The sequence below is a fragment of the Acomys russatus genome, chromosome 5 (genome assembly GCF_903995435.1).
Source record: "Acomys russatus chromosome 5, mAcoRus1.1, whole genome shotgun sequence".
Lineage (NCBI taxonomy): Eukaryota > Metazoa > Chordata > Mammalia > Rodentia > Muridae > Acomys > Acomys russatus.
The window spans coordinates 18,941,854-18,966,622 of record NC_067141.1 but is presented as its reverse complement, the minus strand read 5'-3'; the positions used below and the strand labels follow the sequence as shown (position 1 = coordinate 18,966,622).

At 45.2% G+C, this 24,769-nt stretch overlaps 1 protein-coding gene across 1 annotated transcript in view; it reads left to right on the top strand.

Annotated features, from left to right (window-relative positions):
• Positions 1–7,637: 7,637 nt before the first annotated feature.
• The window catches only part of Tcerg1l (transcription elongation regulator 1 like), a 188,572-nt gene continuing 171,440 nt past the window's right edge, over positions 7,638–24,769 (top strand). The window contains exons 1-3 of the mRNA XM_051145520.1: positions 7,638–7,970; positions 10,002–10,145; positions 10,838–11,018. Of these exons, the coding sequence (XP_051001477.1) occupies positions 7,638–7,970; positions 10,002–10,145; positions 10,838–11,018 (658 nt within the window). The remainder of the gene's footprint in view (positions 7,971–10,001; positions 10,146–10,837; positions 11,019–24,769) is intronic.

Genomic DNA, 24,769 nt, shown 5'->3' with positions numbered 1-24,769 from the left:
TGTAACGAAAAAGTATTTATTGTGTGTGCACGTACAGGGCCAAGAGGAGGTGTACATTCCATAGCATGCATGTTAGTGTCTGAGAATTCTTGAGAGTCTTTTCTCTCCTTCTGTTACACAAGGTCCTGGGGCTTGAATTGAGGTTAGGGCTTGGCATAAATGCTTTGCTTCACCTGCTCACTGAGTCATCTCATCTGCTGGCCCCTTTGCCTCAACTTCCTGTCATCTAAACAGACATAGAGCCTTTCCGTGGCATCACGATGGGTTTAACAGGATGATCTGTGTGTGCGCTCAGGGTACTGTGGTTCTTGTGCATGTCCAATGGTCAGACCCCATGTTGTGGCTCACCTGCCCACGTCCTGACCAGATTTCAAACTAATCTCTCTGGGAGTATTGTACAAGCAACATAGCTTATGCCCAGCATTAACCATGGCAGATGTGGCCACCAGCTGAGTGCCACTGCTGCCCTGCCCTGTCACCTGGATGCAGCTGTGTTGTGGGCTGGGTTCAGCACTTCTAACTGTGTCACATATGAGTCCTCCACTACGGGCACCGCATTGTGCAGACCCAGGGCAGCTAATGGAATGGAAATGCACTGATGAATCTCCAGCAGTCTATGTGGTCAGAAACGTGCTGCCAGATACTGAGCCACCAAGGAATGGCCTAGGGCACTTTCTTCTGGGGAGGGTTGCTTTTCTGGTATCTCTGAAGAAATGCACTCTGTTATCAGGCGTGCGGCACATGTCTGTAATCCCATCACAGTGGAAACAGGAGAATCAGGAGCTCTAGGTTGTTCTCAGCTACACTGTGAATTCAAGGCCAGCCTGGGTTAGATGGGACCCTGTTCCAAAAATATAACTCACCTATCAAGAAAACAAAAGGTTCAGTTGCAAAAATGCTTGGTGTGTAAATATAAGAACCCGAGTTTTAATCCCTAGCACCCACATAAAAAACAAACACCAGATATGGAGGTGTGTTCCTATAATGTCAGTACTGGTTGGGGTGTGGATATGGACAGATCTCAGGGGCTCGCTGGCCATGCAATCTAGCCAAAACAGGGAGCTCCAGATTCAATAAGAGGTCTTGCCTCAAAAAATCAGGTGGACAGCAATTGAGAAAGATACCCGATATTAACCTCTGGTCTCCGTATGTGTATGTGTGTGCATGGGTGCCTGTGGGAACACATGCGTGTGCACACAAACACACATGCATGCATGCACATATAAAATTTCACACACTCAAGCATGTACACACAGGTAAACCACACACACCAAGAACCCCTGCAAAAGCCCACAGGTGAAACGCACCCTGACTGAATCTTGAATCAGCTCTCTTCTTTCCTGTTCTCCTAAATATTCCTGGCCTTAAAGAGACATGCAGATGAAATGGGTGGGTAGGACTCAGAAGTGATCCCAGCACAGAGTCTGCCTCTCTGCAGATCTCAGGGAGGTACCATGTGTGGCTACAACAGTGAAACCTGAACAGTGGCCTGGAAAGCAGGCTGAATAGACAGATCCTCGCTGATCCCCTCTCCTTAACTGGATATCTTTTCAGGGGTAGATAGATGGCAGATTCATAGGGGAGGCAGATAGACTGGCTAACATGTAGACAACAAATAGATGGTAGTTAGGTAATAGGTGTGTGTGTGTGTGTGTGTGTGTGTGTGTGTGTGTGTGTGTATCTGTTGAGTGGGGTGCTCTTCTGTGTTTGCTATTGATTTCCAGAGCTGGGTAAAGAGATGGTAGGTACTAGGGCAGGTCTGCTGTATGAGGCAGCCCCACTGTTGTCCGTTTCACCTGCCTGTGGAAGAAGAAGGCCTTCTCCCTTGTATCATTTTACCACAGACCCCACACAGATAGCTGGTATTGTCTAGCACAATCTCTGGAAGGTAGCCTCTCACTCTGCATGAGGCACCCGTAAGGCACTGGGTCTGTAGCTCTGATTTAATATCACACCCTTGAAAAAGACTTTCACAAAGAGGCAGGGCATCCAGGAAAGCTCTCCTGTCCTGGGCTTCTACAAGTCCAAGGATGCTGGAAGGCCAGGTGGGCATATGACATAGTGCGGGGACCCAGGCAGGGACACTTTTCTTTCCTTAGGCAAGAGCTGGCCAAACATGAAAGAAGTTAAGAGTGAGACCCAAGTAGAACCAGAATAGATGTCCCCTCTTAGAACCTAGCTATTTGGGAGCCTCAACTTCCTTCTCAAATCAACCCCAGTTCCAGCCAGGGTAGATCCTTCACCCAGGGTCACAGTTCACATCTGTTAGTGTAACTGAAGGACTTTCAGTTTGTTTGTTTAATCTTCTTGTTATCTGTGCCACAAAAGGTAAAGAGATCAACAGAGAAAGGCAGAGGGGACGAGATCAGAGTCCCTGTTCTGGATCCAGGCCAGAAGCCTGTGCAGTCTGGGCAAGGGAATGCCTAGGGTGACTCCAGACACAAAGACCGTGGAAACAGAACAGCCCATGAACCACTAGATCTGCTCAAGTGCATAAACAGGAGAATAAACGGAGCTTAGGACATAGATGCTCAATACACAGAAGGGGGAAACTGAGAAGGGCAGAGTGGCCCAGACCTCCCACACCTTCTAAGTTTGGAGCCGTTAAGGAGAGGGCTCTCTTTTAAAGTTATTTTCCTTAAGATGTGGTACGGAGTTATTTAATTCCATTTCCAGACTTCTGTAACATAATTTTAATCACAGAATAATATTCCATTCACATGGATATTTTATTATTTTATCACTAAACTTCCTGATTTCCGATAGTTAAAAAAAAAAAATTTTTTTTACACTATATAGTATTCTGTATATTTGAAACTAAAATCTTAACAATGAATCAAGCATGGATCCCCAGAACATGCTCATTTTCATACCCTGTCTTCACTGCATCTATTGGGCCCTTTTCACTGAGCAAGGATGCATCCATCAGAAAATGTTCAGGTAGATATGCTGTATGAGGTGCAAGCCAGCCTAGAAGAGCAAATATGTAGTCTTCTTTCTAGAACAAAACCTGTAGTGGAGGCTTCATCGAGGCTCCCAAGGGGGGGAGGATTCCAGGACAACCTTGGTGGTTGAGACAGTGGGGGCAGAAGTTCAGGGTGGGAGGCTGCTGATCTGGAGCATGAAGTGGAGGTATGTTAAGGAACAAAAGTGGCCCAGGTCTGGGACAGCACAGAGAAGGACATTCTGGGGACATTTCCAGAAATGCAGTGTGAGAGGAATATGCCTTAAATGCCACAGGGACATGGCTGCCTTGCGGAGCAGACAGGGGCCTTGGAGGCTACCAGAGGCAGGTCTGTCTGGGGAGCATGCTTGAGCAGCCATAGCAGTCCGATAAGCAAGAGGTGTCATAGGCAGAGATCCCTGGCATTGGTGGCTCTGTTCTCTTTGCCAGTGGTGGGAGCATTTACCCATGGTGCTCAGTCCTCACCGAGCTGTGTGTTCTATGTGGGTGAGCGAGTTCCTGCAGACTTTGTGTTAACATGCAAAGCTCACAGGCTGCTGTGCTGTGTGCAAGTAAGACTTAGAATCACATGCAGCAGAAGCTGACCTAGTGCTCTTTATTGAAAATGAAATTGAATATGAAATGCAATGTCACAAGATGCAGCACACTAGATACACACTGTAATGTATGCCTGTTTCCACATTGTGTGAAGAGAGATGCCAGTACAATGATGTTGGGACAGTGAGATGCCTAGATGCTTGAGGGTGTCTGCCGCCAAGCCTGAAAATCTGAGTTCGATTATCTGGACCAACATGATCAAAGAAGAAAACAACTCCTGCAAATTCTCTGACCTCTATACCCCACCCACCAAGCCACGCACAGGAGAATGCGCTAAACACACAAAAAACATCTAAAAACCAGGAAAACATTGCTGTGGAGGAAAGACCACCGAATGTTAGCACTGTTTTCCCCTGTATGTGTTGACTCTGTGCTTCCCTGCATTTTCAGGATATCTGTACTGACACACATAAAACAACAATAACACCCCTTTTTCAAAACCCCGGCCTTTACGGGGTGCATCCTGTTTCCCTCTGCGTTTCAGAGCATCACACACCACTACTTAACCCCCAAACTGCTGCCCTCTCTCCACCATACTGAATCTGCGCTTCAGAGTGCTTCTGTGACATCCATGACTACTGACAGCTGTCACTCTCAATTCTAGCTTCCTCCAAGACCTTGCTCCTGAACTCTAGCTCAAAGCTTCCAACAGTGACAAAGACAGAGCTCCTAGGTGGCCCAGGAGCCTTCAGAATTGGCTCTGAATGGATTCAGCTGGAGAGACCTTTCACATGCATCAGGGACTCAGGTGTCAAACTGTCAGCCCTTCCCACCCTCCCCCCACCCCCGCCCCCAGCATCTGCCAGCACCCAAGGTGGTAGCTGGCTTGCTTGGCTGTCTTCCAGGACTCCATTGCCACCACAATGAGTTTTCATCTGATAGGATCCTTGGAGAGACAGCTTGGCGGGTGGGCAGGGAACTGTTGGGGGTGGGGCGGGGTGGGGGAAGCCTGGGCACTGAACGTCCCCCAGCTTCCCCTGACAATTATTTTAACTCTGCAAGCTTGCCAGGAAGCATTTGCATTTTTCCTTTTTTTTTTTTTTTTAAATTCATTTCAAAGTTACTTAGAAAAACAAAATAAACTTTAAAAGAACACCTTCTCCGGGTTGCTAAATCTCATTCCACCATCCTCTCCCTAACATCCCCTAATATTTCTTCCTGAAAGATGATATGCAACTCAGAACTCATTAGTATCCGAGGGTAATTAGCCCGTTTCCTCCTTCTGTGGATTGTCTGCTTACACAGTGTTCTGGTTCACCTTAGCTGGAATTATTGTCTGTTTTGTCTAAATATAAAGGACAGACTTTGCCTGTCAGGATGGTTGGACATAAACCCTTTATGAAGCAAACTCCCCACTGACTTCTGTAGGGCACACACTTAATGAGGCTTCAATTTCTGCCCCCTGTAGGCAGATCCCCTTAAAGTGCTGACCAGTAAGTAGACATGTCCACTGCACCCCACATCTACTAGGTGGGCAGCTTACACTTACAGAGGGCTGGTCTACTGGTTTGTGACCTTTAGGTAATGCTGCCTGGCCTGATGGTAGTATTCCCCTGCTCCATCTTTTCAGTTTCTGTTTCTTTGACCCTTAAGCGTCCTTCTGACACCCAAGTAACCTTCGCAGGAATGGTCATGGAGAATCCTCTTAAATAACCAGGAGGCCAGGGGGCCTAAGAGGAGAACTCAGATCTTCAGGGGTATAAAGTTGTTCCTGAATTATGTGGGGGCTGAAGAGACATTGAAACAAGAACCTAAAGGAGGATTTACGCTCTCTTAAGCCTCCTGGCAGCAATTAGCAAGTGGGAGTTGTTTTTGGTTTTGTTTTTTTCCTGTTACCCAGAATCCAGCATGGAGCATGGTGCAGAAAAGTGGCTCAAAGCATTGAGATTCTTGCATGGAGCTGAACCTGTGACAGGTAAAAAGAAAAAAAAAACATGCCATGTGGCCATTCTGAGGCTCTTAGAGACTGCTCTCTCTTTAGAGTCAGGAGGCTCCCAATGTGTCAAGGCCTTTGAACACCAAACAGCCCAGGGAGGGACTCAGTCTTTAGCCAAGCTGACTGCACAACCTCTGTGTGAGAATGGATGTGGGAAGTCCCCACGGATGTGGGTTAACTCCCTTTCTTTATTCCAGGAGCTGGGAGGCGTGCCACAGGTATGAAGCATTGCTTTGCTGAGAGTACACACAACACAGGCAGGGCCACTTGGGGGAGGGTGTCTTCTGTCTCTCCAGGTCACACCAGGAAGGGGTGAACAAACCATGCTCTGCTTCACTAAGCCGTACAGCTTTGAGGGTGCCCATTAGTCTTCTTAGCAAGTGGCACAACTCCTCAGGTTAGGGACTGTGACCCTAGAGACCAAGATGGCCTCATGGCATCACTTGTGTACATACAGGCTCAAGTGGATGACACCAGTCCTCTAAGCTGCAAAGCTTTGGCGCTGTATGTGGGAAATAATCTTGTCAGTACATTGGCGTCAAAGAGGGGGAGAGAGAGAGAGAGAGAGAGAGAGAGAGAGAGAGAGAGAGAGAGAGAGAGAGAGAGAGAAACTCGCTAATTGTAAGTGTTTTGGGTGGGGAAAACTAGTGATGTGCCAGCTATGCAAATCAGCATATGCTGAGATCTAAAAGAAATCATGCCAGGCCAGGAGGAAGTTGGGCAAATCAGGGGCACGAGGAAGCGACCCTAGAAACTTACTGGAAGAAACCCTAAGAAGCTCCCGGGGCTGTCTGTATCTCCCAGGAGGGGCTGCTAAAGGGGTGAAAAGTGACGAGTATATGCCTGATCTAGGTGTGTCTTTGGATGCAGCTGAGTGGGACGCACTCCACCCAAGTCAGGCAGGCTTCCTAGGTAAGATCTTAACTGCATGGATCCTTTGGCTTGCTCAAGTGCTCCTAAGCAGGGCTGGGTGTTAAGGATGGATGTCTAGGGTTTAGGGTTCTTTAGCATGTGGACGTGTGTACCCTGCTTGTCGGAACGAACTGTCCAGGACTGGACTGGGGCTGGAAAGCCACTACCAACTGATGTCTGAGAAGGAACAGACCTGCCTGGCATAGGACCAGTCCACCCAGTCCTCTGCGCAAGCTAGGCTAGCACAGGGGCTGGGACCAGCGCCGCCTGGCGGATACTGCGTGTGATCAGCTTAGACCCAGGCTCCTTCAGCTGCCGCGGCCTGAGAGGAAGCTCCAAATGGAACCAGAGGTTCCTTGACCTAGACACTTCTGCTTGTAGCAGCAGAGCAGCTTATGGCGAGGCATGGAGGCACTCAGTCCTATGACCCGAAGAATTAAAGACGAGTTCACGGAACCCGAGCACTCTAAGCCAGGAGGCCACTTGTCTTGTGCGTGGCATCAGAGAGAGGGGAGAGGTTGGGTGTCTGAGGCAAAGGAGGGCGCGGAAGCCAGCAGATACGGGGAAGGACTTTACTTCCAGTACCAAAATAATTGGATTTCAGGGCAAGTATGACCCTCTAGGGACCTTGGAAAATATTTTGCATATTTATGCAAAAGAGAAATCGACCCATGCCTAGAAAGGTTCGGGGCCAACCTGGCGTCAGCGTCGGCTGTCTAGTATTCCCCCTGGGCCCTACGCCCTAGACTCACTTTAAACCGGGTAGATGAGGCCGGCGCCCCCACCCCCCCAGCTCGGCAGGTGGTGGGACCTGCAGGGCTCCGGAGCCACCACCTCGGCTTGAGCTCGCTGTTAGGATCGCTGCTCGGAGTCTAGAGCCCTGCCGTGCGCACCGTCAGCTAGAGCCCTGGGCTACTAGCAGCGACAATGGAGAGGGCTGGAGACCGCAGAAGAGGAATCAGCTGGCCCGGTGGGGAGTGCCCCTTGCTGCTGCGCCGCGTTCCCGCCTCGGGGGTTCGGGGGTGGGGGCGGGGACTGGGGCCCCCCCGGGCCCGGGGCGGCGCAGGCAAGGAGGGCGCGGGCAGGAGGAGGGGCTCCAGCGCGGGGCAGGGGCGGAGCGAGCGGCCGCGTCGTGCAACCAAGTGAGTTCGCTCCGAAGCCCGCGCCGCCGCCGGCCCGCACCTCGGGCGCCCGCCGCCCCCGCCGCCGCCCGCGCGGGGGTGTAGGATGCTGGCGGGCGCCAGGCTCCAGCGGCGGCGGCGGCAGCTGCAGCAGCCCCAGCAGTCCCGGTGGCGCCAGCCTCTCCCGTGGCCGATGAATGCAGACCCGCCGCCACCGCCCTGGGTTTGGATGGTCCCCGGCTCCGCCGGGTTGCTCCGGCTGGGCGCAGGGGTCGCGCCCCCGCCGGTGCTGTTGGCCTCGGCGCAGCCCGCCGCCGCCCCGCTGCTCGCGCGGCTGCCGGGCTGGCCAGCCCCGGGAGAGCCCCTGCTGCCCCTGCTGCCGCTGCCCTCTGCGCCAGACCACGCCGCCTTGCAACATTATCCCCTGCTCCACGGACAGGTAACGACCCCGGCCCCAATCCTAGCCAGGCTCAGGATTGCGGGTCCCCTTTTGCCTCAGGGGTGCCCTGGCCCTCGGGTTGGCGCTTCTCTCTCTCCCGGTGGTCTTGGGTTCCCCACATTATCAGGGCGCAGCCTCGCAGTCCTACATTGGCAAGAAAGTTCATGCTTCGACGTTCAGTTTGCCTGGGCAGTTTTTTTTTTTTTTTTTTTTTTTTTTTTTTTTTGCGGTATTTTTTCCTTGGCTCTCATTAGAGAGGCTTAGAACAGGCAGCCTTGGCCGGTGTCGCACAGCCTGGACCCAACTTTCCCGGGCGCCGGGCGCTGTCCAGAACGCGGTGCTGAAATAACCGCCGCCGAGCAGAGCGCAGCAGCCAAGAACCGAAGCTGCCATTGCCTCGAAGTTAATACTTTTACAGTCTCCGCCAGACTTGAAAGCAAGCTGCAGATCAATAGCTATTTTTGATTCTGATCTGGTCCCCCTACTCCTGCATATAGATTCAGGGCAGTGCTTAAAAGAATTCCAGCCACGGAAGGCAGCGTGGAAATCCTGCTTTGAAAGCGTCTTGTGGCGGGTATTTCCTCTCTTGCCCTCTGAATTCGCTTAAAGCAGATTCCGCTTTAGAAGAGTTTGGCATGCAGATACTGGAGTAGCAAAGAAAAGTGATGCACCTTGATGGATGGTGAGATGGTGCAACCTTTCCTGGCTTTGGCCAAATTCGTTGTTCTCTATCTGTGCAAATGACTTTGGATCCAGGAATAGCATAGATTTCATTCCGAGACTGATCTCATTAGCATATTCAAACGAGTATTCAGTCACAGTATACCTTTTCATTAATTTAGGCCTGATACCACCTTGTGCGTTTTTCTAGAAGACATCATCAGACTCTCCCTAAGCTATTCCTTAGACTTAATGATAATGATACATGCCATTCTGGCATCCTATCTTGATGTGTGATGCACATCGTATTCCTTTTTATTGGATAAGCTTTGGTAGCTTTTGCCATGTTTAGGAGGGCTGTCATTCCAGAGTGTTACCACTAGAGGTACATAATGTCAAGAAATGCGCCCCCCAAAAAACCCTCTGCATTACTCGCCCTTTATAAATTTAAAAAAGAAAATTCTGTAAAAACTTAGCATTAGTCTTTTGAGTATTTTCTACTATTCACTATCTAAGTAAGGATAGTTAGAATCAGAAAGCTATTTTTAGATATGTCAAAACAAGTAAAACACTGTGACGTTGAAACAGTACCTACCGAGTGACTCCCCACCTCAGGGTTATTGGGGTGAGGCCTGGGTGGTTTTAATGGGTGACCCATAGTCAGTGTCTGTCCTTTTCTTGTGCTGACTATCTTATTTTTCTGCAGCGAGATGTTCACCCGAGCAGTCCTTACAATTTCTTTGCTCTAGAATCTGTTTGTATTAATGAATCATGATAAAGTTACCATCCTTAACTCCTTAAAACCAGTTCAGAATGATAAATGAAATGACGCAAACTGCCGCTCTGTGCTCTCCAGGAGGGGTGGAGGCCGGGAATTCAAAAGAAATTCCCCAAATTTCCTTTTTCTTAGTTTGTTCAGCTAGTTCTTTGACAATATCTCATTTCTTTCCCCCCACCCTCTTTTGTTTCCTTCCCCCTCCCTCTCCACCAATCTCTTTCCAGGATTCCCAACCTTAGGCTTGCTTCCTGACCTGCTAAGCTCAATCCAGGCCTCTGTGTAACCATGGGGCTGTAAAAGTCTCATTTCTTTGTGTCTCTCATTGTGTTATCTAGGAAGTTCCTTTCCAATATTGAAAGACACTGAAATGATAATTTTTATGGTGATCTAGATATAAAACTTTAAAACCTTTCTCTGTAATTTATAAGTGTTTGTGGCCTTTCTTGATCACAAATGAGATAATTTTCTCAGCAAATTTCTACATTTTAAATTCCTTTATCATAGCATTTATTCCAGCATCTTTTGGTATAAAACAGGCTAATGTTTCTTTCTTTCTCTCTCTCTCCTTTCTCTTTAAAACTTTTGGGTTCCAGTGGCTGTTTGGTGGCCATTCTCCACCCATAGGACTGTCCACTTCCTCTGCTGTGGAGTTGGTGCCCCTTTTCCCACATGTCTGTCCTGCTCTGCCACCTCCTGTTGGGAAAGGCTGGATAGATAAGAGGATGCCTAATTACAAGGTAAATGTGCAAGCGATTTAATTGGATAAGTGGATTTTTAATTGATAAGTTGCTGGGTATCACCATGTTAATAGAAAACAGTATGCATTTTCTAATTATAGTAGACTGACTATCTGAGTTCAGAGAAGGCTTATTTAAAAAAACAGACTGTCCTCTTCAAAGGCATAAGCAGATAGGGATAATTTTGTCATAACTTGAATGTGTGGGTTCTGTTGGAAAAGCACCAACTTCTTCTGAATCAGATTTTTTTTTCAGCTTTAAAATCTATAACCATTGATGAATAATGTAAGCTTTACGTATTGAAAAGGAGTTTTTCCTCATGGTTCTCTCACTTTGTTTTTTCTTCTTTCTGGTGGTTTATGAATCTGAGTTTCCTGAATATCATTTACTTACGTGAAAGGTGGAGTAAGATGTTAACTTGTTCCACCACACAGAGTAATGGGTGATTCTTCAGGGTGTCACCTGGCTGCTGGTCTGAACTGGCTGGGCTGACAGCTAAATATTATCCCGGTGTCACCTAGAGGCCTTTCTCTGGCTTCCTACAGCAACCCTTTTCTTTAAGTGTTGGATCTACATGTCTATGGCATGCCCAGTAGTATAACACCCACTGTTTGACCAGGGAGCAATAGCATACACCTGTGTCTTCCACCAAGTGCTTTGTTGTAAGTGTTTGTTTACTTTATTTTGGACAGATCTTTTTAAATAATTCCTTTGCTCTGGATTCGACATGGATATACCCCGAGGAATGTGGACTCTTCCACAGCCATGAAAAATCTCATTTTCTGGCAAACCAAGTAACTTCGTCTCTGTCCAGGCCAGCTTCTGCTTCCAGGCCCCTCCCTACTGTGGTATTAGCAGCTCAACCAATACCAGGTCAGTGCCCAAGTAACAGCAATAATGTGACTTTTCTGCCTGTCTGTGTTAGCCATAACTCAGCTTGAAAACCAAGTGTCATTTTCATGACACAATTCTCTTAGCAAATTCTCTTATGGCATATTGCACAGTGTGAATCTTTTCTAAAAACTTGAGTCAGGTCTTTAGCTATGGGGGCAATTTTAATGATGAGGAGTTAGCTGCGGGATTTGTGTAGTATGATACTGGCAAGGCTCTGCTTTTATAACTGGACCATATTTTCTGCTACTGGTTAACAAGGGCAGCAGGTGAACAGTCACCCATTAACAGTGCTGCTTGTCTGGGATGCTGCATGCAAGGATGCTTGAAGGTCTACAAGGCACAGGTACATGCACAGCCCTTCTGTGAATTTTGCATTATCAATGAGGGTGATGCTGGGGATGGATTATAAAACACCGTGCTTGAAAGATGGGTTTGTTCTATCTTTGGAATCAAGTGACCCGAGAGAACATTTGTCCTGTAACATAGCGCCCCCTCCCCACCCCGAAACAATCCCTGGGTGAGATATTGCATAATAAACCTGTGTTGTAACAGGAGAATAAAATCATCTTATGAATTTTTAAATTGATTTTTTAAAATCACCTTAACATATGATCATATTACAAAAGCAAATGTTGTCGGTGCCAAAATTGTCTTGCAGCCCCTTCCATTATGGAATATTTTATGACTGCAGAATTGCATTATCCTCCTGTAATTTCCTACCTACCAAGCTTATCTCAATGTGTGTCTCTAAAATTTAGTAATAAGGAGCTGCTCCTGTGGATACCAGCACCGGGGTAGGGGATACATTTATTTCCTTCTCTGTTTGGCTGCATATTTATTCCAATTTGCAAGGACCCTTGTTTAGCAATAACTCAGGAAGAACAAGGCAGCGGGTCCCGCAGGCTTTTGTGACTCTTGACTGGGAAGTGCCTTCTTTCCTCATCACTGTGCATTGCTGATTGGTTGAGATCTGACCAAACATCGGGGATACATGTGCTTGTGATGCCACATACCACGATGTCCATGTTTTCTATTTGCATTAATAGTCATGGAAGATAATGTGATGACATGTATCATATTATATGAGGGTGCCATGGCTTTCAGTGACTCTTGGGAGAAGGATACTTCCTGATGTACGGGTGATGTTGCCCAGACCATCAGCAGGTTTAGCTTTGCAAGCTACCTGTTTGGTAAAGCCTTTGGGTGGAGCTCTTTCTTTCCACTCACAGCAGAAGGCCATGTAAACGTTACTCAGAATGTCTTCGTCTTCTCAGTAAACACATTCTGTGGATATCCTAATGTTCCATGGGCAGCCGATAACATCTCAGAGTGCTTACCTACTGTGATGTGGCATAGATTGCACACTCTATTCAATCAGCATTCATAAATTTTACTTTCTGATTTAGGGATTAGTAACCCGTAAAGGATGAAATAGTGTTTATTACAAACATAATATTATAGTGATCTTCCATTCCAACTTTGCCTACCATTAGTCAAATCTTTGCTTTTTAATCTTCCCCAACCCTTCTTTCATCTTTTGCTTCACCAATGAACACAACTTGGCGCTCATCTTGGGGAGAAACGTTGACCATTCTCCCATGGTGACTCCCAATCAGGTGCGTCTCCTCGAGATGGAGGTTCCCAAATTGCATCACTAAAATTTGACTTTTTGATACGTTTTAGAATTCTCAGAAATTATTCACTTTTGAAAATTGAATGCCTGCTTGAACATATATGCAGGGGTTGTGTATGCATTATTAATTGCCTAACAAAACACTTGGGAGGGGAGCAAGAAAACGTGAAAGGTAGAGTTAATCCACAAATCAGTCAAAATTTAAAATATATCACTTCAATTTTACCACAAAAACTAGAAATTACACCTTTGTTAAAGCATGCATATGTAAATTATCAGATATGTTGCTATTATAACTATTATCTTTTATACATTATATGTGGATGATTTTGCATATTATATTTAATTACATTAAAATTTATATTATACAAATATACATGATTATGATCATATACATTTTATAAAAGCAATAATATAAAATATATAATACATGATTGGAATATCATATTGATCAACTTTGTTGTACATGTTTTTATTCAAAATTTAGTAACCTTTGAAATAGACATATTTCATTGATTTCTTTCAAATTAATCAAAGAAACAGAATTTCCAGAGAACAGGAAAAAGTGAGTCTTAAAGGCTCTCATTTTACCTAGTGCCAATGAACTAAGACTTTTCTTTTCTTGGCTGGATGCTGGTTTTCACGCAATTTTATTCTTTAAGTGCTGTTCATTCGTGCATTGACATTTGAGGGACAGTGGAAGGTTATATACCAGGAACTCAAGTGGTGCATGCCTAGCAGGCAGTTTGAGTAACTGTGCTATTCGCTTCCTTGCGAGAGGTCACATGGATGGAGCACTGGGTAAGGAACTCTGAGGCTTGGATTAATGTCACACCTCCCTCACTTATGCTGGCTATGAGTTAGTTAACTGTAAGTTCCAGGGCTCAGGTCGTGTAAGCTCAACTTGACTGAGCTTGGAAAGCCATCTAAAGGCTGATAAACTAGAAAGCATTTCATGAGTTCGTACATGCATGCTGTTCTACTCAGAGCAAGAAGCAGCCTTGGCCATCTCACATGTGGGAAGTTATCATTGATGCTGGTCACCTTTTTTCCACACACCAGGCAAACCATGGGGGGTGGGGAGGGCAGCCATGAGAGCTGGGCTATATGGCCTAGTGGGGAGATGGAAGACAGTAGGTCACAATCATGTGACATAGTTAGGAAGGATGGGTCACCTCGAGGGAAGGCCTACCTCAGGGCAGAAGAGGAGCAGAATGCTAAGCTAAGCAGTAGATATAACATGCAAGAAGCTACAGGTAATCAAGTGAAGCTGGGCCACTGTAAGGGTTAACGGGAGCCTAGATGGGACACTAGGGACCAGGCTCAGGCCCACTTCAGCCAGAGACATCCCTGAAAGCTCAGGTTTCATAATAGCCTGAGATTTTATATTGTCATTCCACTTGGATGGATCCACAGATGCTCTAGGGAAGCAAGGACTTATTCTGGGAAGCCGAGGAACAGCAGGAGGCCTGGTGTCTTCTCACTGGCCACTGGACCCAGGATGCAAAAGCACAGAGTCACAGCTGAGGAGAGAGCAAGGGCCATAATAATAATTAAGTGGCTAATAAGGAAACCGTCCCTAATGATAGTATTAATGGGCCGAACTGAGAAGTAATTCAAGACTTCTTCATCCCCAGCCTGCGGCAGAGGATTCATGGTAGGAAGCAGACAGGCAAGAAAGTGTCACTGGCCAGGACAGTCCTTTCGATCAGACTACAGGATGTGCCTGTTTCATCTCTCCATCAGCCCTCTTCCTCCATGGAGTATGTGAGCCCCTGGAATGTGGCAGTGTGCCAGGACACTATTCAGAAATAAAATAGCCGAGGCTGAGAGCATCAAGCTGTGGGAAAAGATCATTAACTCACTTGCCGTCCAGTAGAGAGACACAAGATAGCCATCGCCTTGAGGGAAACTGGAGGTTTGGGTAATAGCCAGCTATGTGGCATTGGCCATTAGCCTGAGATCAGAAAGCCTAAGTCTACTAAACTTGTGCCGGGGAACAGAAATGTATACCACTGAAACTGGTTGTGCCATCCCAACTTCAATAGTGAGAGAGATAGATGGGGGGGGCAGCGGGGGGAGGAGAAAGAAATATGGAAGGCGGTGGGGGACAAAAGCACAGGTGTGCAGCGAAAACATTCTGCTCAGAATCCTTTGATCCCAAAGACACAGAAGAAAGGCTTTGCACAGGACCTGGTCACCCTTCTGGGCAAAGCAAATTTTTGTATAGTTTAACATGTATAAATAAATAACTAACCACAGAAGATCAGAAAGGGTTGTGATAAAAAAAATGAGCTGCCTCCGTGGAGAGGCCGTCGGAAGAAACGAGAAAGGAGTGCAAGGGCAATTCTGAAACATAGAGATTACAACCACCGAGGAGAAGGTCCAGCTGACGACAGTGTGCAAATGTGCCCAGTGTGCCACCGTCACACTGCAGAGTAGGCCGGGAGAAGGTGTTGATGGGCAAGGACGGCAAAAGGCAAAGCACAGACCATGATGCTCTGACCTCCCATAAGCCAATAAAAAGTGCACTGTCAGATGTGATAGGGAAGAGCATCTTGGCTCACTGAAGTCTGATAATATCCATGACGCCTTGCTGTGACCTAATATCTGAGAGGCAACTTGGGAGGAGAAGGAGTGCGTATTTGGGCTCACAGTTTGAGGGGCAAGGTACACCCCATTGTGGGGGAAAACACCTGAGGTTGTTGTGTACTCAAGCCACAATGTGAGCACCGTAGGAAAGAGCCGAGAAATGGGCACCACTGTTTAGCTCAGTTTATTCCACGCTGCTAGATCTGGTCTTCATGTTGAGAACAGTTGAGAGAGTAGGAAGGAAATCGTTAAATAATTATGTCTTGCCAGAAAAAGTTGCGTTGTCACACAGGTGAGGAAGAAGTCTCTTAGAGAAGCCTGAGATGGGGGACACATGAAAGCCACCCCAACACTGCTGCTGACATCACTGCTCACAGCTTCAGGTTTTTTTTTTTCCTGCTCATCATTTTTCCTTTTGTCTTTTATTTTGCACCCAGGTTGCTTATAATCACAATATCTGTCTTTTAAGGTGAAGTTTAGTGTATTTTGTACTTTATATTTTCCTATGTGATTTCGGCACTCACTTTAATTTATAGTTTCTTGTTATTCTCTGCTTTGATGTTTCTTGTCTGGTGGCATGTATGTTTTTGTTTACTTGAGCATAAGGTGAGTAGGAGTATGTCATACGGGTCCTGTTTTTTCCTCCAGTAATTAGCAGATGAAATTTTAAATTTTTAAATCTGCCTTGAGCATATGTTTCTTAACTTCAAATTAGGAGACCACCATGACCTTAGAACTCTTCGGTGAAACATGAGGCATTTAGAAAAATTCATATTGTTTAATTTTATTATTTCCTTTTAAATTTCCTCTACTGAGAAATAAATCTATAACAGGAACTCAGGATGAGGAAGTAAGTGAGGCTTCAGAATACTTACAAATGTTGGCATTTGTGGTTAGATGTGGACAGATGTGAAGATGGGTAGTCTGGTCTCCGGAGTGAGTGACAAGCTCTTAGTTGTATTCCTTGCAAAGGCACAGTTGTTTTTATAACAGTAACTGAAATGCAAGAGCTTAGATTGTGCTGTGAGAACCACAAACTCACAATAATTATGAAGTTCCCTAAGATTGTAGCTGGACCAAGCTCCAGCCCACCAGGTAGCACAGGGAAAATGTGTGCTGTACCCACTCTGTGGTGTAGGAATATAGGGTGGCCAGAAGTGGGGGGCACAAATACTAAAAGAGATGGCGAGATACCCCAGAACTCAAAGCCCTATGGAAAAGTCACTGTTACAGAATTTGAAGCCTGTGCAGGCAAACATGACAGCAGGAACCTAGTGCAGGTCCACTCCTGAATATATTGACCCTGCCCTGATGCTGACAGCTGTGATGCTCCCCAGAAGGAAGTCCCATGCATAGCATTTTCTACTGTCCTACTTATTATAAGGGCTAGCATTTGGTAAGAGCATTAAAAGATGTGCAAATCAAGCAAGAATCTGATCCATCAAGAAATAAGACAGTCAACAGAACTGGAGACCTGCACACTGGACCGCTCCTCACAACACTGATTAGCATATTAATGGCCTGTTGGAGGGAATGGGTGTAGGATTTCATCAGAGATAGGGAAGTAAGGTCATGGAAATATTAAAAAGAATATAACATCCCAGATGGAAAAGGACGTTGATGGGCTCACGAGTAGGTGCAATGAAGGTAAGGAAAGAGTTTAAGGATGGGACAGTAGAAACCCTTGAAACTGGATTTCAGAGAGAATGCAAGTGGAAAACTGGAGCCCGCATTCTCAGAGCTGTGAGATAACATCAGATGGTTAGCATATGTGTCATTGAAGTCCTAGAAGAACACATGGCATAAAAAGCATTTGGAGAGATAATGATCAAAGGTGATACAAAAATAAACACTGTTGTCAAACTGTAGATTCAAGAATCTCAGCCAACCCAACTGGAAAAGAGCATTTGACAAGTCATAGTCAAACTTGTAAGGAAAAGACTAAAAGCAAATCTTGAAAACAGAGAAAAGACACATTCCACAGACAAGAACCCAAGATGAAAATCTCACAAGTTTTATTGTTGCAGCAAAGTGATGTGTTTAAAGAGCTGAGGCAAAAATCTCTCAATCTACAACTTAAACCAATAAAACTCTAGCAGAACTTGAGGTGAAATATTATCCCAAACAAACTGGAACTAAAAAGAGTTCATTGTCTGGAGATGGTCGGCTCAAGAAATTAAAAGGAAGCTTATCAGGAGCAAATAATGTAACATCAGAGGGGAATTTACCTCCTCTAGAAAAGAAATTAAGTGATAGGGATGATAAAGATTGTGTTGTTCTCTCTCTCAACTGCTCTGATAATAGGCAGCAGTGTAAAGAGCAGTGGATAGAGACAGAACATGCTTGTTCAGGCTTACAACATTTGTAAAAGACAAGATGTGTGCTGGCACTTCCACAAGGGACTTGGAGGAGGAACAGGAAGTGTGACATCAGAATGCTTTCCCACCATCTGTGTATGACACATGGTAACAAATGAGAGCAAATTCTGTAGACCTAAAGATAGACCTGGTACCTTTACATATGACCTACTTGTTTATATGAAGATGTACATTTTATTATATGGTACATTAGTCAGAGAGAGACAGACAGAGAGAGAGAGAGAGAGAGAGAGAGAGAGAGAGAGAGAGAGAGAGAGAGAGAGAGAGAGAGAGAGATGGGGCGGGTGTAGAGCAGGCAGTAGAAATTGTGAAGAGACAATATAGCAAAATAATTGTAGATATAATAACATATGGAGCCTGAAGTCATCACCTCCTGTACCCAGGTGGGACTTTTACTGGAGGGAGGCGGACACCAAACTACACATAAAACTTTAGACCCAAAATTTGTTCTGCTTACAAGAAGTGTAGGGATAAAGATGGAGGAGAGATGGAAGGAAAGGCCAAACCAGGACTGGTCCAACTTGAGACCCACCCCATGGGAGAGAGACAACCCCTGACACTATTAGCAATACTTTGCTATGATTGCAGACAGGAACCTAGCATAACTGTCTTCTGAAAGGATCCATTCAGCAACTGATAGAAACAGATGCAGAGGTTTACAGCCAAATAATAGGTAGGCCTCAGGGAGTCTTGTGAAAGAGTTGGGGGAAGAGATTGATGGAGCTGGAGGGATCAAGGACGCCATGAGAAGACCTACAGAGTCAACTAACCTAGGCCTATGATGGCATACACAGACTGAACCACCAACCAAAGAGTATGCATAGTCTGGATGTAGACCCCCTACACATATGTAGCAGATGTGCAGCTTGGTCATCATGTGAGTCCCCTAACAATTAGAGTAGGAATTATCTCTGACTCTGTTGCCTGCCTTTGGTTCCTTTACCCTAGCTAGGCTGCCTTGCTTAGCCTTAGTGGGAGAGGATGCGCTTAGTCCTGCTGTGACTTGATGTGCCAAGGTGGGTTGGTACCTATGGGGTGCTTCTCCTTCTCTGAGGAGGAGAGTGGAGAACTGGGGGAGGAACTGGGAGGAGAGGAGGGAGGGGACTGCAATTAGGCTGTAAAGTGAATATAAATAAATTAAGGACAAAACAGATTCATAATAAATATTCAATCTAGCCATCCAGGTTGGAGTGGTGAGACCCTGTTTTTTGTTTTGTTTTGTTTTTTAAAGCCAAGTGTTGTGATTCACACTTTTAGTCCCAGCATTTAGGAGATTGAGGCAGATGGATCTCTGTGAGTTCAAGGCCAGCATGGTTTGTATAGCAAATTCCAGGCTTCTCAGGGCTATATGGTGAGACCGAATAATAATAGTCCCTGGGCACCCAAAGGCCACTCTGGCCAGAGCAGCAGGTAGGCTAACTCCAGATCCTCTCCTCCAAATCCAATATTCTAGGCTCACCCCCAGCTCTGTGGCAGACCACATGCTCCAATATTTCCCCACCTCTCTCTCTGCCACCATCTCCAGGAAAACACACAGATCTTATCATCCAACCTTCCTACATATCCTTTTATCACTGCCCCCTCCAGCAGGTGGTCTCAGGGAACCCACCAGCCAAGCCTGTCAGAGAAGCAAGCAAATGGATGGAACTAGAAACAAAAGCCTGAGTGAGGTAACAAGACCCAGGAAGACAAATATGAACAATGCCTCATTCAGCCATCATCAGAGAAGCTCCCTTCTGCAGAAGATGGGAACAAATCCAGAATTCCACAATTCAGACAATGTGCAGAGAGTGAGGCCTTGGAACACTCAGAATAACGAAATATCTCCATCAAATCCTTCTCCCCTGAGGGCTCAGTAAATCCTGTGGAATAGGATGCAGAAAGAGGGACAGAGACAGAGGGGATGGAGGACACCAAGGGAGCCAGGTCTTCTGAATTAACATGATCAGGGCTCACAGGAACTCGGATACTGAGACAGCCTGCACAGGGCCTGCAGGGGTCTGCACCAGGTGGGTCCTAGAGATGAAAGGAGAAGTGAACACCCCCCCCCCCATCCTAACCCAGAAGCCATCTCCACTTGATAACCACTTGCAAAGGAAAATTTAGTTTTCTTCTAGGGAGTCTCACTGGGGAAACAAACTATTCATAAAGGTGGATCTCATGCTCAGCAGTAGATGGCCAACAAGAAACAAGCTCAATCACATCTTTGGAGGTTCCTTGTCACACAGTGTCCTGTCAGGGCTTTTAAGGTTTGGTTTATTTTTACTTTATTGTATTTAGTCTTCTTTCTTTCTTTTTTTTCTTCCTTTTCCCTTCTCCTCCCTACCCCCCCCTCCCCTTAAGCCCTACATGTCCTTTGAGTGTATATTGTGACTTACACTTTTGTGTTTTTGTGAGATTACTGAGTGTGCAAACAAGTGGGCTTCTGCATCTATATCTGTTCCTTGTACTTTTTCTTGGGCTCTTTTCCTTCTGTTTGCATTGTCCTAGTCTAATGTGTTAGTTTGTGTTTTAGCTTATCATTATATCATATTATATTATATTATATTAATTACTATATTCTTATCCCTTAGAAGCCTGCTTGTTTTCTAAATAAGAGACAGAAAGAGGGTAGATATGGATTGGAGAAGAGGTGGGGAGCAACGGAGGGAGTATTCAGGATATATTATATGAGAAAAAAAATCCATTTTCAATAAAAGGAAAAAAGAAAAAAAATCCATACAAACAAATAAAAACGCACCAAGAGAATCTCCTGCAGCTATCTTGGTGGTTTAATGCTCTCACTCCTCAACAAAACAAATACAAAAACCCTACAAAAGTATTCAGCACAAAATAAGGTATAGAAAGAGACAGAAGGATCACAACACGGGGAAGAAGCTCGTAAAGCTAACCATAAAGGGAGGTTAAAATGTGAGGCTCAACTCCATGTTGTCAGACAGAGCTTCTCCTTCTCTGAAGGCTTCGGCAGCACCTTCTGCAAGAGAAGACAGTGACATGTTTTCAGCTCTGCGAAGGTGACAGGAGTCTGCCCTCCACTCTGGACAGAGGGACAGCTACACACCACCTCCCGATAGTCAGCATGTGTTCATGTGCAAGGGCACAGACGCTGAGGTATTAAAGTCTATACAAGTTACCTTCTGGCAAAAATAGTATTAATTTAGAAACATGTAATGGAACAGGAAAAAAAATCTGAAAAAAATGTCTAAATACCTGAAAATACAATAATGTACTCAAGCAACACATGGGTCACGGAGATAGGTGGAGTCAGAAAATATTTTGATTTAAATGAAAATGAAAATCATTATAAAAAATCTTTTGGGGCACAGCCAAAGCCGGGCACAGGCAGAAATTTATAACATGAAAATGTCTGCATTGAAAAGGAAAATTTAAATCAATGCTTACCCTAAAGCAACTAGAAAAGAGAGAGCTTCCTAACCAAAACAAGCCAAAAGAACTGAAAAAAAAAAAAAAATGACTACCTAGTTCTGTTTTCTGTTGCTGTGATGAGATGCCCAAGCTTCCGGGAGAAAGAGCTCACAATTGCACTTTACAGTTACTCACAGCAGAGAAGTCACAGTGGCAGAAGCACCAGAGAACTTTCAGTAACATCGCATCCATAGTTAAGAGCAAAGGACAGTGAGTCAATTAACCCACGCTAGGGCTTGCCTCACTTCCCCAGCCTAGAGAATGGTGTCACCCACTGTAGGTGGGTCTTTATAGCTCAACCATCATAACGAGGACAGCGCCCCATGGTCCTACACGGTCCCTCACTGAGACTTCCTTCCTAGGTGATTTTTAGATTGTTTGACGCTGACAGTGAAACATCACAAAAGATAGAAAGAGATGTCAAAGAATTAAAATAGAGAAATATTTTTTTTTTAAAAAAATGGATGAAAGCAAAACCGAATTTTTAGACAGACCAGTGCAGCTGGTCACTTCCTGGATGGGGCATAAGAGAAAGGGAAGCCAATTACAATGAGCAATATAAAGAATAAAAGCAGTTACCACTCGAGGCCTTATACTAAATGCAGTGAGAAAATGTGAGTCACTACCTCATGGAGTGAACTCAAATACCAACTCTTTGTACAGAACAAGCTGAGCTTTAAAAAGGCAACAGGATGTGAGCAGAGCTGAGTGCATATAAACAGCGAGTCCTTTAAAAGCCTCCCAATGTGGGGTGATGTTTTCCCAATGGGAAAATCCTCCAGAATCAGATGTCTCCAGTGCATTCCACCAGCTGTTTCTGGAAGAAGGGATAGACACATTTACTCAAGCTTGCTCAGACAACAGGATCAGGGGTAATGTCCCCCAATGTCTTCCCCTGAGATGAGCCCTCCTCTGTTACAAAAGCCATACAGATATTACCGGAAGCCTGCTAAGTGAGGTGCTTCACCAGCACAGATTCAAAAACGTCTAAGGGAATGGAATGTGTCCAGCAGTGTATACAGTTGGCAACACCTTGAGACTAAGTTGTTGCTTTCTGGGACTCAAATGCTAATTCAACATTAGGAGACCAACTGGTATTATTTGTCAAAAACGAAAGATGAAAAACAGTAAGATCAGTTCAGTAGATTTAGAAAATTTGTAAATTTTCTACATAGCGGTGCAAGCCTGTAACCCCAGCATTGAGGCTAATGTGGACGGATCTCAAGTTTTGGGCTACAAAGTTAGATAATATTTGAAAACAAAACAACAATAGACATCATATTTTCAACTCAACATTTATTCAGCTTAACAAAGGGGGGAAAACGTGTAAACCAATGAGAGACCAAAGAGAACCTTCCAGAATGAGCAAAAGGGACCCTGAGAAATCCACAGGCAATACTGACTTTAACAGAGATAATGGTGGTTCCCTCCAAGGTGAAGAACTAGGCAGGCACTTGTGTTCGCATCACTCCCATGCAAACTTGTTCTAGACGCTGCAGGTGGGACAAGCAGGACCATGAGGAAACAGGAGGGAAGGTACCGAGGAAGGGGAGTTCACATCATATTCAAAGCCATCTCTACTTGCAGACAGTGTAACGGCCTCAGAAAAATCAGCCAGAAGCTGCTAGCCCAGGTTTTCACAGGGTTGCAGGGCACAAAGTCAGTGTGCAAATTCATCCGAGTCCCTGTGTTGCCATGAACAGCTGGAAATGAAAATAAAGCCTCTCTCTCTCAGATAAGTAATATAAAGCCTGAAGCATTAAACTACAGAGGAAAAAAAAATGAATGAAACAACTCGAAATTACTGACGTAACCCTTTTGTAAAATAACCAAATTTGAAACGCATATGGAGTAAGTTGCAAGCACGTAGTTTTTGGAGATGGATCTGAAGGTGCCACAGAAAGTGTCCAACAAAGATGGGTGCATAGACTGATTTCCAGGTAGGGGGACGGGGAGTTAGAGGAAGAAAAGCAAAGTATGGGAAAGCCAGTTGGGGGCGGGGAGCAGACACATCTTAAACAATCATAAATACATTAGGTTGATTAAAAATGTTTCCCTCATATAATATGAGCACTTGGGGAGGCAGAGGAAGACAGATCTCTGAGTTTGATGCCAGTCTAGTCTACAAAGCGAGTCCAGGACAGCCAAGGCTGCACAGAGAAACCCTGTCTCAGAAACAAAAGTTTCCTCAATCCCGTGGACACAAAACATAAGATAAACATTTACTTTCTATCATCTGCTGAGCTCTTTACTGGGACCTAGATGCTATTTAGCTTGAACTGATATGTGGCGGCTACTTATATCCTGTGGGTTTTTACACTTTTCTCGTCGGGCATGTGCTAGGTAACCTTATGTTGGCTCTTTCCCCTGCCTGTGAGTCCCTTCTACACCTGAGATAGGTGTTATTTCCTGTGATGTATGTTTTGGAACACAGGAAATGCCGGAGCTATACAAAAGTGGTTGCCAATACTAGCATTTTTGCAAAATGAAAACAATTAGAAGCTCTAATTATGTATATAAATCTCAATTATCCTAGATGGCTGTAAAAATACAAACACTGAAGGTATCTTGCTCAGTAATGCTAACATCTGCTGAGATCAAGTGGAATATGGTTCACAACCACAGAGCTGTGTAGTAGCAAGCCAGGCATTGACCATGGCACCAAGTCCATTGGTTTAATGAGAAAACTGTATTCATGTCAGTAAGCTACATGAAGATGCATTGTGGGATACACGCAAAGCCAACAGCCATTTGTAACAGCCTGAAATCTGAAACATGATGTAGTGCCAGATACAGACACTGAGCTAAGAGCTTCACCGTCCGGGAGGTCAAAGCTGCTAGACCATCAGAGTCATAGCTCAGCTCTCCACTTTGTCTCCTGGAAGCTCTAGGCAAGAAATAAAACAGCATGGAACGCCCCCTGGGGCTCTCAGAAATCTCATCAAGGGTGACTCTAAAACTCTCTGAATTAGGTAAAAAGACAGTCCAGCAAAATTGATTGATGAGAGATATATTTCCCTTATCTCAACAGCTTTGTAAACATGGCCATGGCAGCCATAGGACCCCACTTATTTGTAATGGGCTTAGAGAGCGAGGCTGGGGTACATCTTGACAGAGTGCAGTGAGGTTTGCAGCTCTAAGGCATTTTCTTACCGTGCATCCTGTGAACAAACAGACCTGATGCCACCTCTCTCCCTTATCCCATCTATTATCTGGTGAGAATAAAATGCTCATTTTAATCAGCATCCAAGATAGTCAGGTGTTACAGGTCGGGATGCTGCTTACCTGGGCAAAAGTCATACTTACTTTTAATTTTGAATTTCTCTGTTTTCTCAGTATAAGAAGAATCTGTTCTTTCATTGAAAAAAGCTGGATATTATTAACTTATGGAAGAAAACAACATCCATAGTGCTAGGAAATATTCATAACTAACACCAGAGTAAAACTATTTTCAGACATGGCGCTGCTCAGGAACACTTTTGATTAGGTGTCATTTCTTTATAGTAGCTTTCCAGGCTTTTAAAGAACAATAGAGGTCAGCTTTGCAGGGGCCACTGAGATGCTCGCATGCAGAAGAAAAGCTCCAGTCTCTTCCCATTCTCCCGTTTCCTTTGCTTACATTTTAACATGTATCTTAATATACTTTGAGAATTTTACACATGCATGCAATGTATTTCAGCAGTATTCACACTCCCACTTCC